Source organism: Gambusia affinis, linkage group LG09 (assembly GCF_019740435.1).
Source record: "Gambusia affinis linkage group LG09, SWU_Gaff_1.0, whole genome shotgun sequence".
Classification (NCBI taxonomy): domain Eukaryota; kingdom Metazoa; phylum Chordata; class Actinopteri; order Cyprinodontiformes; family Poeciliidae; genus Gambusia; species Gambusia affinis.
This window is the reverse complement of record NC_057876.1, coordinates 10,817,892-10,832,507: the sequence shown is the minus strand read 5'-3', so window position 1 is coordinate 10,832,507 and position 14,616 is coordinate 10,817,892. Positions and strand designations below refer to the sequence as shown.

Here is a 14,616-nt window from a genome sequence, read left to right as displayed (position 1 = left end):
AATAAAAATGGATTGTGAAGTCTCTGTAAACAAACTTGCCCTTCCAAATATATTAATCATTGGGAATACTGCCTGTGAAAACTCGCTCTGCACTGGTGTCAAATGTTTGAACTTTTATCAAAATGCAGGCTTTTCACTGAGATGAAAGAGCAGTATTTGTTCAGCAATTAAATTGTCCTAGTGCGCATTATTTTGCATTGGCCTTTTTGTACTTTGTTTGTCGACTAAATACCACATTAGACGGAAACACCACATTAAGTTGTAAATTTCTTCTTCCAAGCAGGGAAAACTGCATTAGATGACTCCGCTTCAGGTGCAGATAAATGTTTGTAGTCTTCCTGTGTTTAGTTGCTGCCGTTTTACAACAAAAATACACTTTCTGTAATAAATGCGACATCTCGGCTCTCACGGGTTACGTGGTTCACCACAGTCATTTGGTTTGAATCCTGAGTGCTTCCAGACTGCAGCTGTCATGTTCGGCTTTTAAAGCAGCGATTCTCTGGCTCTCTCCTCCTCACTGGGCTTCCATGCTAGGTTCTGTGTCAGGAGACCATGAGTCTGGTAGAGGCGACTTCACTCCACCTTATGGGCCCGATACATATGAGAGAACGTCGCTCCCTCTACATTCATTACCTATAAAACTTATGTTATGCACAGGAAATTTTACAAGTTCATACACGAAGACGGGGTGTCATCCAGTCTCTTTGGTAGAAAGAGAGAGAGCTACGACAAAAACAAACACGCATGCGACTGGAAATTATTGACATATTTTTAATTATCCGGCTCCTTTTAATTCATCACGCAAATATTTAGTTTATTGCTTGTTGCGACAGACCTGCCCCCTCACGATAGCTTCATTTTGCATCCGAGGAATGAACGTAGGAATAAAAATGATACAAGATCTCATGATGCCAACACCCTGAGATTCCTCACTGAAATAACGTTTCAGACAACGCTCTATGCAGTTGCTGCCAACATAATTCATATGTTGGCAGCAACATATGAATTATGTAAAATGAAATAAAACTTTACTTGCACTGGAAAAGGTTTCTGGTTCAGAAGTGGCTTGACGTGAGGAATGTGGCATTTAAAGCCCCTATGTGAGATTTGTCTGTGCGCGGTGGCTCTTGATATGATGACTCCAGCTTCATTCCACTCCGTATGAAGTTCGCCCAAAGCTTTGAAAGGAATTTACTTGCCAATTCTCTCAAAGCTGCTGTTTCTGCTGTAGCCTGTGGACCTTTTCCTATCACTCTTTCTCCTGCCACTGAATATGCAGGGACACAGCACTCTGTGAACACCCAGCATCTTTAGCAATGACCTTTCGTGGCGTGCCCTCCTTGCGGAGAGTGTCAATGACTGCCTTCCGGACATCTGTCAAGTCAGCAATCTTCCCCACGATTGTGTCGCCTACTGACCCAGACTGGGAGACCAAGAGGAAACCCAGAAAACCTTTGCAAGTGTTTTGAGTTAATTAGCTGAGTAGGGTGTGACACGGTGAGTTTACAAAAATCTATTTCTTCTGAAACACTAAATTTGGGGTTTTTGCCATCTGTAAGCCATAATCATCAAAACTCAAAGTAGTTACAGTTTGAAATATTTTACTCCATCATGATTCTATGTGTTATACGAGTTCCACGTTTTGAAACGAGTTACAAAAATCTTAAACTTCTGCAAGATATTAAAATTTTTTGAGCTGTACCTGTAGGCAATGTATGGCGTGTGGATAAGGACTTTAGAATTAGAAAAGTGTGAGACTACAATACTAGTCTGTGCTGGACTCTCCTACACTGATTAAAGATTCTTTCAAACAAATTTAGGTAATTTACGGCAAAATGAGGATTCTAAAGTTTTGCTAAAAGGTAGATACATTTTCATCTCAGCTTGTTTTCATGAGGCCAATAAAAATCATTGTTTCTTCTCATGAGGAGATATTTTCAACACCACTATAAAATGACACTGTATTCTAATTCCTTAGAGTTAATATAAGTCTAGACCTTCTCCCAGTACTGTTTAAATAAATCAAAATGGATGAAACAAGTTCAGTTTCATGCACAAACAGATGTGAAATGTCTGCCACATGAGGGAATCAACAGATGAAATGCAATGTTCATGCACAAATACACCAATAAAAGAACTTTAAGGCTTTTTTCTGACCATATTGCAATGGCAGGGTTTTACCTTAGAGGGGAGCGCTTGGGTGTGGCAATCCCATAACCTTTTGAGTCCAGGTTTCCTCCCACCTTCATCGTGTCACATGGCTTCCTCTGCTCTATGTACTCGTTCATCGTGGACTCCAGCAAGTAGGCGTACTTGCCTTTGGATTTCCTGACCCGCATCACTCCCTCATCCGTTGTTTTGACAAACACTGACGGGTCGGCCGACTTCATGTAGGACCACATCTTCTCAAACACAGCGATCTTTGACCTCTGAGGGGCAAACATTTTCACAAGACAGCAGAGACCAAAAAAATAGAGACCGTGTCAGTTAAATATTTTAAAGTTTCTTGCAAATGTGATACATTGACTGACTTTAAGTAGCAAGTGAATGTTAAGGACACCTGGTTTTCATTTGATCTTTTATGAAAAAAACAACAAAAAACAAAAACCGGCAAATGTTTTGTTCATGGTGAGCCCCCTACACAATAACACCCCTAATGAAATCCAATTTAATCCTAATTTTAACCTGCATATAAATTTGTTCTGTGTAGACTTTTGTCTGAAGAGATTAGTGAACAAACTACATTATGAAACCCAAAGAACATTGAAAACAGGTTAAGGACAAGGTTATGAAGTAGTTGAAATCTACTTATATTGACAGGCAAGTATAACATCAATCAGAGGAACATTTAGGAGGCTCTAGGGGAACTTCTTATGTCCACAGTTCAGATAGGAGGACCTGCTGAAACAAATATGCGTGTTCTGATTTTAAAAGAAGAGTAGCAGGAAGAAAGGCAGTTTCAGAAAGAAAAAACAGAACATTTGCAGTTTGCCCCAATGCATGAAACAAACTAAACGTGGAACATGAGATGACAACTGAACATTTTGGTTTTCTGCATCAGATAAATAACACAATAACACACCCAGATTGTACTATCCCTAATTAAACATGTTAGTCGCAGCATGTTGCTATGAGGATGCTCTACATCACTAAGGCCAGGGAAGGTGCTCAGAACTGCTTAGAACAGTGTTTCCCAACCCTGGTCCTCAAGGCACACTGTCCTACATGTTTTAGAGGTTTCCCTGCTTTAATGTGCCTGATTCAACCTGTTAATCAGTCATCAATTGAAATCAGCTGCACTGAAGCAAGGAAATACCTAAAACATGCAGGGCAGTGTGCCTTGAGGACCAGGGTTGGGAAACACTGGCTTAGAAGATGAATACAGTAGCACCTCTGCATTAGCAAGATCACAAACTACTGATGGACGTTGGTGCATCAGATTTAAAACTCCATAAAACAACCTGCAGCTTGTTGTTGTAAGAGATAGCAATGCTTTAGCGAAGACTGTACAAAAGCTTGACGTTCCTCACCCTGAAGAACTCTTTCGTCGAACCGGCATCTAACGTTCCGTAGGCGATCTCCGTCTGCTTAGCCAGGTCCTCGGCGCTCTCTATAGGAGACACCATCCTCTCTACGGTCAGGAAGGCAGCCAGGTTGGCCGTGTAGGAGGAGATGATGATCAGGGTGAAGAACCACCAGACGCCACCGACAATGCGACCAGACAGAGAGCTGAAACCAGAGATCCATGATGTCGTTGGTCAAGGTTAGTCACTGCAGGTGCAGCAGAATGCGCGAGTACGTTTGAGTAACGAATAACATTAGTGTTTGACAGGTAATCGTGAAGAGCGATCTTAAACCCTTGTGATGTTCACACCACCCAAATGACCTACATTGCTTCACACCGTCTCTGCACTCAAACGCTCTTCATCCCACCGGGCCTGTGGAGAGCTTAGCCCAATCTGCTGAGGAAAGATAACCAGCCCCACAAAGGCCCACTCAGCCTCCTGCCTGCCAAATTAATCTCACTTTAAGAAAGTTGCCAATATGTTTAATGGAGCCACGCGCATTAATTGTTTGGGATTAATGAGTAAAGGAGAACACTTTACCGCTTCTCCAATTACACTTTTGAAGCAAATAAATTTAAATAAAAAACAAGGTAAATCCCTGTCTTTCTGTCTGTTTACTTCAGGGAAAAAACACAAAGAAAAATGCCAGCTAGAGCGACGAACACATGCAAGCAGCGGGGCAGAGAGCACCGGAGCTTAGGCAACGAAAATGACACAAATCTGAAACAAAAAGGTCCTCTTACTGCCCACCTTTGTGCCTTAAAAACAAATGGAGTGTGAACATGAAGGCAAGATTAAGTACGGTGAGACAAAAAGGGAGAAGCTAAAACATAATCATTTAAGATGCTTTTGAGATGACGGCAAGATGATGAAAGAGCGGCAGAGAAAGAGCACAGAGGCAACGCTGAGTGGCTCCAGAGCCTTTGAAAGTCATGAAGCAGGGCTGTGTGTTTGTGCAAAGGCGTGCGTGTGTGTGTGTGTGTGTGTAACTATGTAGAATCCACCAGATTTTTTTTTCCATCTGGGTACTATTTTACTATGTGTCAACCAAAAACGGTGGTTTATTTTCGGGCATCAAAAAAACTAACAAAACAAAAGAATGCACTCCGTCGCTGGTACATGCAATATGCTGGTCTTCTGAAAATCTTTAGAAATAAGCAACACAGCTGAAATGTAAATATTCAGCTGTTGCCAAAGGGCGAAAACAAATGTGTTGCTACCCAGCATTTCAAGCACCCAAATTAAAATACCTTAAGGGATAAATTAAAATAAATCCGCTTGTGCACTGAGATTATTAAAAATAAATTCCCAGGTTCTAGAAAAATGAAAACTATTAAAGTGGTGCTTTCATGTGCAGAACATTGAGCTAAGCAGCAAAAACAAAACAAAACAAAACAAAAAAAACAGATTTAAAATCAAAGAGAACAATTTTGAGAAATAATTCTTCTTTTGGGAAAGAAAATAAGATCCTTCTTGCACTTAAACACGGTGAAAGTTTAGGCATGCTGTGCAGATGCATTCTGTCTTCGGACATGAAAACTCTAAATTGATTGGAAGGATGATGAAATCCAAAAAGAAGTTGTCCTGAGTAATTAAGCTAAGGTGTAGCAACAATATGACAGAAGCCCAGGGGTTGGAAATACACAGCAAAATACATTTTTTCTATAAGTGAAATAATCTGCCAATGGAACAAGTACTTTTCCATCAATATTAAGGAATTATTGAATAAAACAAGCTCCCATATCTTGCTGAAAAGGTACTTATGAGTTACTTTTGCCTAATTTCTAGTCTACTTAGATATTTGCATTAGAGCCTAGACCAAAAATACTTGGTGAATTTGTATTTTTGCAGTAAGGGGAGATGTGGAAGTGACAAAGAGACCACAGGAGCTAATCACAGGGGAGTAAATGCTGCTGAGGAAAAGAGGATGCAGAAGGAAATGGGGAAATTAGAAACGGCTGGTAAGGGAAGCAGAATATAAGATGAAGAGAGGAGAGAAAAAAACCCAAAACTAGCAAAAGAGAAAGGAAAATGGAAACAAAGTTGAGACAAATGTAATTAGAAGAACCTCTGCTAAAGTAGGATTCCCAGTCTTTCCATCCGTTTTGAGAAGATGGATGCCATCAATTAGAGTTTCATTCTAGATGTTTAATTGTCACGTAATGCAAATTTTAGTCCAATGGTACGTGGTGACCAAATTAGTATTAACCAGTCATAATGAAGCACATAATATTCGGCATGAATAAATATGTTAAAAGGACAAGGCAGACTTCTAATGAAGCCATTGTACTGAAAAAAACAACAAATAAAGGAGACTGCTAGATGACAGTAAGAGACATTAAGTAGTCGACACTGTAGCAGAATCTTCTGCAAACAAAACATTTGTGCATTTCTTTGTCCATTAGGTAATATTTTTGTAATTTTCAAAATTCTATTCATAAAGTCTTTAAGTTGCTAGATCTCTGAGATTTTCACAATTTTTGGTATTTTGAAATAATCGGTGCAAAAATGCTCTTATGTAGGTAAAGAAATAACATAAAGTGTAAGAACAACTCCCTAATAAAATACACATTTCATTTAAGAACCCTAACGAAGACGACAGCATTTTTACTGTGCATTGTTATGTGTACAGAAAAAAAAAGATGCGGTCTGATTGTTGTATTTTTTTAATTAGAAGATACTAAAGCGAAGTGGCACACCTTCTCTTGAAGCTGTTATAATTTAATGAAGTGGTGTCACAATAATTGTTCTGCACATTGAAAACGAGCTATTACAATTCCTATCAGCTCTACATTAGCGTGTTAACTGCTTCCTACTCTCTTGGTAGCCGTCTGGATGATCTGACTAAGGAGGAAATGTGCGCTAGCTAACCAAACGTGTGACTGGGGGGAAAACAAACTAATATCCTTTTTGTGTGTGCCGAAACAGTGTTGCAAGTCAGAAGGGAGGAAGGACAGGCACGAAGAGAAATGGCAGAGATGGAAAAATAAACTGGACTGCAGCACCAAAAGCAAACAAATTCCTCTGCTTTGACTGTTGCTCCACTCCAGAGATGGCAGTAAACAGCTGTCTAATCCTTCCCCTTCAGTTGTCCTGTTTTCCTTTTCTCGCTTTCTTCTCCCCCGCCCCCCAACTTTCATCCTCTGTCCAACGTGAATCTCCACTGCTATGAGTGGAGATTCACGTTGAATGTCAGCCCACGAGAGCAGGGGGAAACGTCTTCACGTCTCCCCCTGCTCTCGGGGGCTGACAGGAGTTTGTTTTGGTCCAAGACAACAATAGCCTAAGCCTTGGCACTGACTCTTAGCGCAGCGTGGGTGCCCACACAGACACGCATGCACCGACGCTCTCCTCCTCTTGCAGTGTGCTGGTGAGTGTGAGTTTATCTGTGTAAGATAACAATGAGGCCATTTACCGTGCAACTGGGTTGAGGAAAAAAATTGCAGAGGGTTTGTTTGTGTGTGTGTGTGGATCTCCTGTAACCTTCCTCTGTAGTTGAGCAGAGCAAAAAATACATATTTCCAATTAACATAAATAAACTCAATGTTTATCAGGTGATTTCCTCCCAAAAAGAAAGAGCGGACAACTTGTTTTCTCCTATTATTAACTTGTAAAAATGTTCAAATTGCCCAGTGCCATGCTTAAACTATGCATACCACTTGAATTTTTACTAATTTTGTCGCAGTTCAACTTCACAGGACTTGAAGGGGATTTCTTTTGATTGATTTCAATTATTTAATTGCATATATTTTAAAGCACAAATTATTTAGTGCAGTTAATCTCTTTATTCTGTTTACATGTCTGCATGTTTCTTGTGGGCCCCTAAATCGGACAAAAACAGTGATGCAGACAGTTTCTGGTGGGCTAACAGAAGCGGCTTTTCTTGGCCCACTGGTTATTTCTTTCCTTCAAAAAAAAAGAAAAGAAAGATCTGAATGGACCCTGTAAAAGACTATTGTGTGCCCATTGTGTAACAAGAAGCTGATCTATCACCGCAGCAATTCAAACCTAAAATACCATCTCAGTTGCAAACACAGACGCAAACCAACGCAAATGTCAGTGTCCACAGTTCACATTTCTAAAGAAGCTACATGAATGATCAGGGATTCCTGAAACACTAGAAAGTTGAATGGGCAGAACAGACATTCATAACAAAATAATCTTTGTTGTTGAACTCATGTGTCTTTTCAATAATTTCAGAGCAAAAAAGGGGATTTGAATAAAAAATGTTTCTTATATTATCAATATATAGTTTCTGAGTCCAATATGTTTTGATAGACCAAAACATATTACTAACTGGTGAAATTACTACTTTCTAAAAGTTATTACCAATGAAATCAATTGACTTATTTGACTGATTGCTTTTAAAAGTTATTACAAATAAAACTGTTAATCTAACTTACGCCAAATCCATTATTACCATCGACAAATGACTTTAAATCTAGCTTGATTGCATTATCTAGATATTCCTGCATTTATGCTACTTTCTGGATTCCTCAAAAATGTTATAACAATGTCTATTTAGCCTCATCTCTCTCTTTGACTCAATCCAGTCACTTCACATCAAATACAACACTGTTGTCGGGTATTCTGTTACTCGTTGAACTGAGAGGAAACATTCCCAAGCAGTGGGAAGCACTATGCATTTGGAAACATTTCCAAAAACATCCGAAGAAAATACTTGGTATTTACAGATTCACACACACACACACACACACACACACACACACACGTACACGCCCACACACACAGTTGTAGGGCCTTAAACTCTTCCATAAGAAGCTTTTATTTCAGTCAACTGTCTGTGTCACTTGGCAGTGTTCAGTCGCTGAAAGCTACAGGTACCAGATCATCTCAGATCAGAGCTTGATCCTCCGCTACATGTTCTCCACCCACAATTCTCTGGGAATCTACTGCAGCACTAAACTCTCATTAGAACTCCCCCTGGCTGGCCTCTTCTTTTCGATATGGTAATTAACAATGACTAATGACTTGCAAGTATAAAAAACATGAGCCAGTAATGGCCACATTACAATTGGATTAGGAATTGCAAAGGTTTAAGCTAGAAAGAAAATGGTCTCTAATTATGGTGTATCATTCTAAGGCAAAAAAGAGAGAAGGAAAAAGAGGTTTTATGGACTTTTTTTCAATTAGCATAACATCTATATGTTTTGCAGTCACATATGTCAGTGTTAGAAATACAGGGATTGTACAACAAGTAGACCAAGTGGAGGACAGAAAGAATAGACTAAAGCAGTAGAAATAATGTACATATTCTTAAAATGTTTCCAAACTTTTAGGTGTAATTGTTGGCACATTTTGTTTGATTGCTATAAAATACTGCTAATGCTCTCAACTCACTAGGAGACAAAATACTGTCAGTCAAGTTTTAAAATCATGCTCTAAACTACAATGTTTGCTCAATTAGCTCCATAGTATTCATATAACTAACAGAAGTAGCTGTGGGTTGTGGAAAGAAAAGAGGAAAATCTTATAAATTCAATTTATATGGGTCTACTTTTTAATCTAGACAGAATAGAAAACACAATGAGACAATTGAAACTATTGCCTGATTCCATTTGTATCTGCTACTTGTCATTTCTCTCTTTCCCATTTTGTGCCTTTCAGTTTTTGGGCTTTTTTTTTCTCATTTAAATCAAGCTGAAAAGCATAGGTCACTTTGACGTGCACGTGTGGGTGAGGTTTTTACTTGTCTGACTGGTTTTCTAAAAACTGAGCAGCAGGAACGTTTGGTCACTGATCCAACAAGTCTTCAAATTATGGTAGAAAGGGTTTATAAAGCTATTGCCTGGAGATTTGTTATGGATAAAACACATATTTATCTGTCTGAAACCTTCTTCAAGGGAAGTCATTACAAGTGTTTTTTTTTTTATTTTTAAAAATGCTTTATCTTTTAAGTTTGTTCCTGCTGGAATTCTAATATTCCTAGAAGAATTTGATCAACTTAAAATAATGTATCTAGTCCAGAGACACAGCCTATGGAAATAGGGCGCATTATATGATCTTAAAAAAAAAAAAAACGCCAAAAAATTAAATAGAAATGGAAAAGAAATATCCTTTATTGTCCCACAATGGTGAAACTTCTGTGCAATAGCACCAAAGTGACAGCCAATCAAAGCAAATAGATTCACACAAAGATTGGAAATATGGAATATATAAAACAGAATAAGGAATAAAAAAAAACTCAACAGTGAGAGCAAAAGGAGTAATCCAGCCCAAAGGAATGAACAACTGAGTGGGTTCATTTCAAAATCTTCAATATGCATCTGTATTTGAGCATCAACGAAACAGACCTTTTACAGTCTTAATCCAAATTACAAATACAATTTTTAATAATTATGCTTCTTCATTTCCTCGAAAGTCATCAAACTATAAACAGAAACTGTTGGGTATATTTATAAGAAACAAGATTATGTTGGGACAAGGCTGGAAAATGGGGGGAATTAATGAATTGCTGTGTTAACTCAGACAAATAAACAAAGAAATAAATTTGTATTTAGTTCAAATTAGGGAATATAATATAAAGTGTCCTTAAAGAGCTAAAGTTTACAGTAAGAACTTACGGATAATGAAGTAAAACTATTTCTATTGCTGTACCTAAATGTGACATAGCACAGAGAGTTATAGGCTCCTTTTTCATTTCTGCTTGACAGAATAGTAAACAATCCTTAGGATCTGTCAGCCATGTTATTTAGCATTGTGAATCAGCTAGCTTTAAATTATTGTTTCTATTTCCCCCCCCACACTATTTGCATTCACACTTTTATGGGCCTCAGTAAGCTGATGTACACCACAGGGCTGATTTAAACGAACCTATCCTTTACTATTCATGGGCTCATCAATGTTATGTGGGTATAAAACTTTTTACAATGTCTCTTAGCAGCCAGCACTGTAAAAACCTATAGCCCTTAAAAACATGCATATGTATATGGGTCTCCCAGAACAGTTAACTTGAATGAAGCATTTATTAAATTGTCTTTTTTTTCCCTTCTTTTTTTACATAATTCTGCTCCCATAGTCCCTGTAGGAGTGATCTTCATCCTGTACTGAGGCTGCATGCTGATGCAAAGCTTTAGCAGACTCTCCAGACTGAATTGGTGTGCGGCAAACGATGCTTTTAGAGCCCATCGAGGCACAGAAAACATGCACACTTTTCAGAACGTCTGATGCTTTCACTGTGCTCTCAACTTTCCACCACTTCACCCTCTCTTTTTTCTCTCTCTCTCTCTTCCATCTATATAGCTAAATGAGACTCCAGGGATAAAAAGACGCTCTAGCCAAGAGTTTCCCGACACTTTCGTTTTGTCAATCTCACGACTCTTTTGAATTCTGTTGATTCTATTGTTTCGGAGGGTTTCCATTTACAAAACCTACACGGAGGCTTTGAATATGGAGCAAAAGTATTTTAATAAAGCATATTGCCTCCCCTAAAGGTCACTATTACCAAGGCATTAAGTTGAAATGGAAATATTACAATAATGTTACCCCCTCCAGCATAACAAATACGCCACAAACAAGTAATTACACTCTCTCTAGAACACTACAAGAAAAGAAATGCCTTGTTTCCATCATTAAAAAGCAACTAAGGGAAGTGGCTGCTCTGCGACCTATGGCTGATGTGAGTGGTTGTGCCGACTGTAGAAAATTATTTCACTTTTGAAGATTTTGTCCATCGCCGCAGAGGAGTCGGTGCAGTCTACAGCTGCATTCCTTGTACTTGAAGCAGTAAACATGTTTGCTGAATGATATCATGGAAGCTGTATAAGCCACATGCAACCTGAGATAAGTCGGGGCTGGCAAGTTGTGAGAGCTGTGCGCCCACACACATACGCAAAGCCTCTTAGTCACTCCGGCGAGAAAAACAGGAGCGCAAACACAAACACATCACAACAAATACATCACCAAACATCAATACCATCGGCACACTTAAAGTATAAACAGCGAATCTGTCAGCAAAATGACACCGTTTGAGACACTTGATGTGTCGGTGGATTGGTTTAAAAAAAATAAAAATAAAAAATAGAGAGAGAGAGGGAGGAAGGGTAATTTTTTCTCTTTTTATGGTTGCCATGGCAGCCCACTTTGCACTCCAAACAGTACAGCTGAGCTGAGAGAGAATTTAGTCATCTGACTTCTTCTCTTCTCCCTTGTTCTGCTCTCCTCTCTATAAGAGCATCCACGCCTACAGCAGAAGAAGAGCAGTGCCATTATAGACAGAAAACTTTCAAAATGTCTCACAAGCCAGAAGACAGAGGTCTGAGTGAGAAGCCAAGAACTGCGAATCATATAACACCAGGCTGATCTACTGTGATCCTTAAGTAACAATCTGAAACGATTTGCAATGACGTCTAAAGCAGTCGACACACACTGAGCAGTTTCAAAAATCGCACGGGACTTGAACATGCGACGCCGTGCGAGTGAGACACAGCAACTCCTGTCACAATACGCAACAAAAGACAGACAGGAAGACCTGTTGCAGCATCACAATGGTGCTGGATACGTCCAGCTGACACGCTGTATCAGTTCATCCATAATTGACAAATGTGGACGTTGTACTTATTATTAGAGTCTGAGTGAAAACAGGGAGAGCGGCAGGAAAGAAGCAAGACCAGCAGAAGTGCCCTTGGTTGTGTAAAAGAAGACAAGACTCACAAGTTGATTGCAGCAGCAATTTTCCAGGCTTTGCTGTGTTGTAGATTGTCCTTGGTTGTGGCAGCTCTACATCGACAATCAGGGCATCTGTCACACTGAATGACCACAGACCACAGATTCAACCTCTATTCGTCCGCTTGTTTATCTTTCAAGAGCCTCTCACATGGATCCCCAAAAACAAAGTCTGAAGCTTTGAAACCATCACCGTACTTTTAGTGTATGTTTTGTCACGGCCTGCGGCCTGCACCGCCTTCCTCTTGTGGCTTTCTTTCTGGATTGCTTTTCCTCGTGAGAAGGAAACCTAAAGGAAGACCCGCTGGAGGGACCACGCCTCTCAGCCGGATGGGGAACGCCTACAGAGAGAGAAGTCTGGATCTCTCTAGTTCTGCTGCCCCCGCGACCCGACCCCGGATAAATGTAAGGTAATGGATAATAACAGTTTTCTATTGAATGCTTAAGAACTTCAATATTATTGTAATATGAACATATTTCTCAACTAATTATTTCAGGACTATAGTGGAGCAAACTGATAAAGATCCTCATAGAAGAAGTCATAATGTCATATTTTTAACTTTTCTTAGCTATAATGAGCACTTAGAACTTTAGCACATTTTTTTACTCATGGAAATTAAGGATATTTTCGACATGTAAAGTTCTCTTTTTCTGAATTGATGTCGTAAACCTCACATAAAATGAATACTAAATGAAGATAGAATCACAGTAAAAGTTGTTGATGGTAACTGGAATACCATTGATTATCACGGGTTGAAAATTCCTTCCTCTCCGTTTCACACCTCATCAGTCAATCCTGAAAGCCTTTGAAAGTGATTTTAGTGTTAATTAGTTATTTGCATCATGCAGTTGGCTGTATTTTCTCATGCTAACTTGTGTTTGAAACGAGCATTGCTGCCAGAGGAACTAACTTCAACATTGTCTTTTTCTTTCAAAAAAAAGAAAGACATGTGTATCTTGGCTCTTTCAGCCAAGTGACTGGCAGCAGCTTGCAACAGGCGAGGTTTTCTGAAGCCGGACACCAGTCCAAGCATGCATACCATCATGTCTGAAACCCTAAAAGTCCCGGAGAAAGTTGTATCTGTGCAGCCGAATAGACAGAAAATCCGCCTCTGGAGGAAACATATCTGTGTCTGTGTACAAAGCGCGGTTCCCCGCAGAGATTCTCAGAGGCTTCTCTTGGCGCTTTCTGCTGCTGATGGTGCATGCATGTGTGATCAAAAGTTGCCTTCATGCGATCTCCAGATAAATAAAACATAAGATCTTCCGTGGAGTAAACCAAATCATCTCTTTATGAATAAGTCATCTCTTCCACACAAATTCCCCTAACTGCTACAGGGCAGCTCAGCAGCTCTGCAATTATGCAACTCAGAAGCATGTAATTCTGTCTGGCTTCTTATTGGCTTACAGACAATGATAGAAACATCAACTCGCTGTAATGCCTCACGCAGATCCCTGGGCAGGATCAATAATTTCCTCGATGGCAAGAATTCAAGAGATCCATTCCTGAAAGTTTGATTAGCAGCCAAGCAGCTTCCTCCATCTGATTATACAACCCGCTGGACGATACCGCAGTTTTAACACCCAAAGCGATGATGCAGCATTAAAGACGCAAGAGAATTACTTCATCCAGAGGCGGAGATCTCTGTAGAATTTAAATAAAATACAAAACCAAAAAGACTATAGTTTACATAAAAAAATAAAGAGTAAAATTAAGTATAAAATAGTGCTAAGTAATCAAGCCTTTTAATACAAAAGAATTGAACTGAAATTCAAACATTTGAGCAAGAAATAAGAAGAAATACTTCAACAGTTCAGGCCATCGTTTGTCCAATCTTCTTAAAGTTTTCTAAACTTATTAGTACTAATAGAAAATCTCTCATAAAACTACTGGCATAATTCGATGTGTTATCACCATTTTGATTAAAATGCATAAAAACTGAGCACTGTTTCAGGTAAAAGTCGCTCTGGTCACTTTTTCTTTTCTTTCTGACAGGTCAAATAAATTTGTGGCACAAGCCTCGAGACTGATTCACTACATCTATCCCAATAATGCACTAAGAAAACAGAATCGATCCAAACGCTACTCAAATGTTGCAGCAAGAGGCTCACCAATAACATTAATAACAACCTGAGTAAATCACCTCCTAATGTGTTGAACATGAGAATTTAACAGATCCCAGTCTGACAGAGCCCCTTTGTGGTTGGGTGCAGCTGAGAAATATGCAGCAATGATGTAATGATAGGAAAATTTGGACCAGAAACTCTGAGGAATGTTTCTGTGTAGTTCGTTTTAACTAAGACAGTTCTTACGGTAAAAGGTGGCTCGACCCAATTCTATTCTGCACGTTATTTCCCTAAAGAA

General features: G+C 39.3%; 1 protein-coding gene across 6 annotated transcripts in view; it reads right to left on the bottom strand.

The window, feature by feature from the left end:
• gria1a (glutamate receptor, ionotropic, AMPA 1a) overlaps positions 1-14,616 on the bottom strand; it is an 88,287-nt gene that overhangs the window by 19,164 nt on the left and 54,507 nt on the right. For all 6 annotated transcript variants that reach the window (XM_044128011.1, XM_044128009.1, XM_044128008.1 and 3 more), the window contains exons 13-14: positions 3,531-3,729; positions 2,182-2,429 (exon numbers count right to left, since the gene is read on the bottom strand). In XM_044128011.1, the coding sequence (XP_043983946.1) occupies positions 2,182-2,429; positions 3,531-3,729 (447 nt within the window). The remainder of the gene's footprint in view (positions 1-2,181; positions 2,430-3,530; positions 3,730-14,616) is intronic.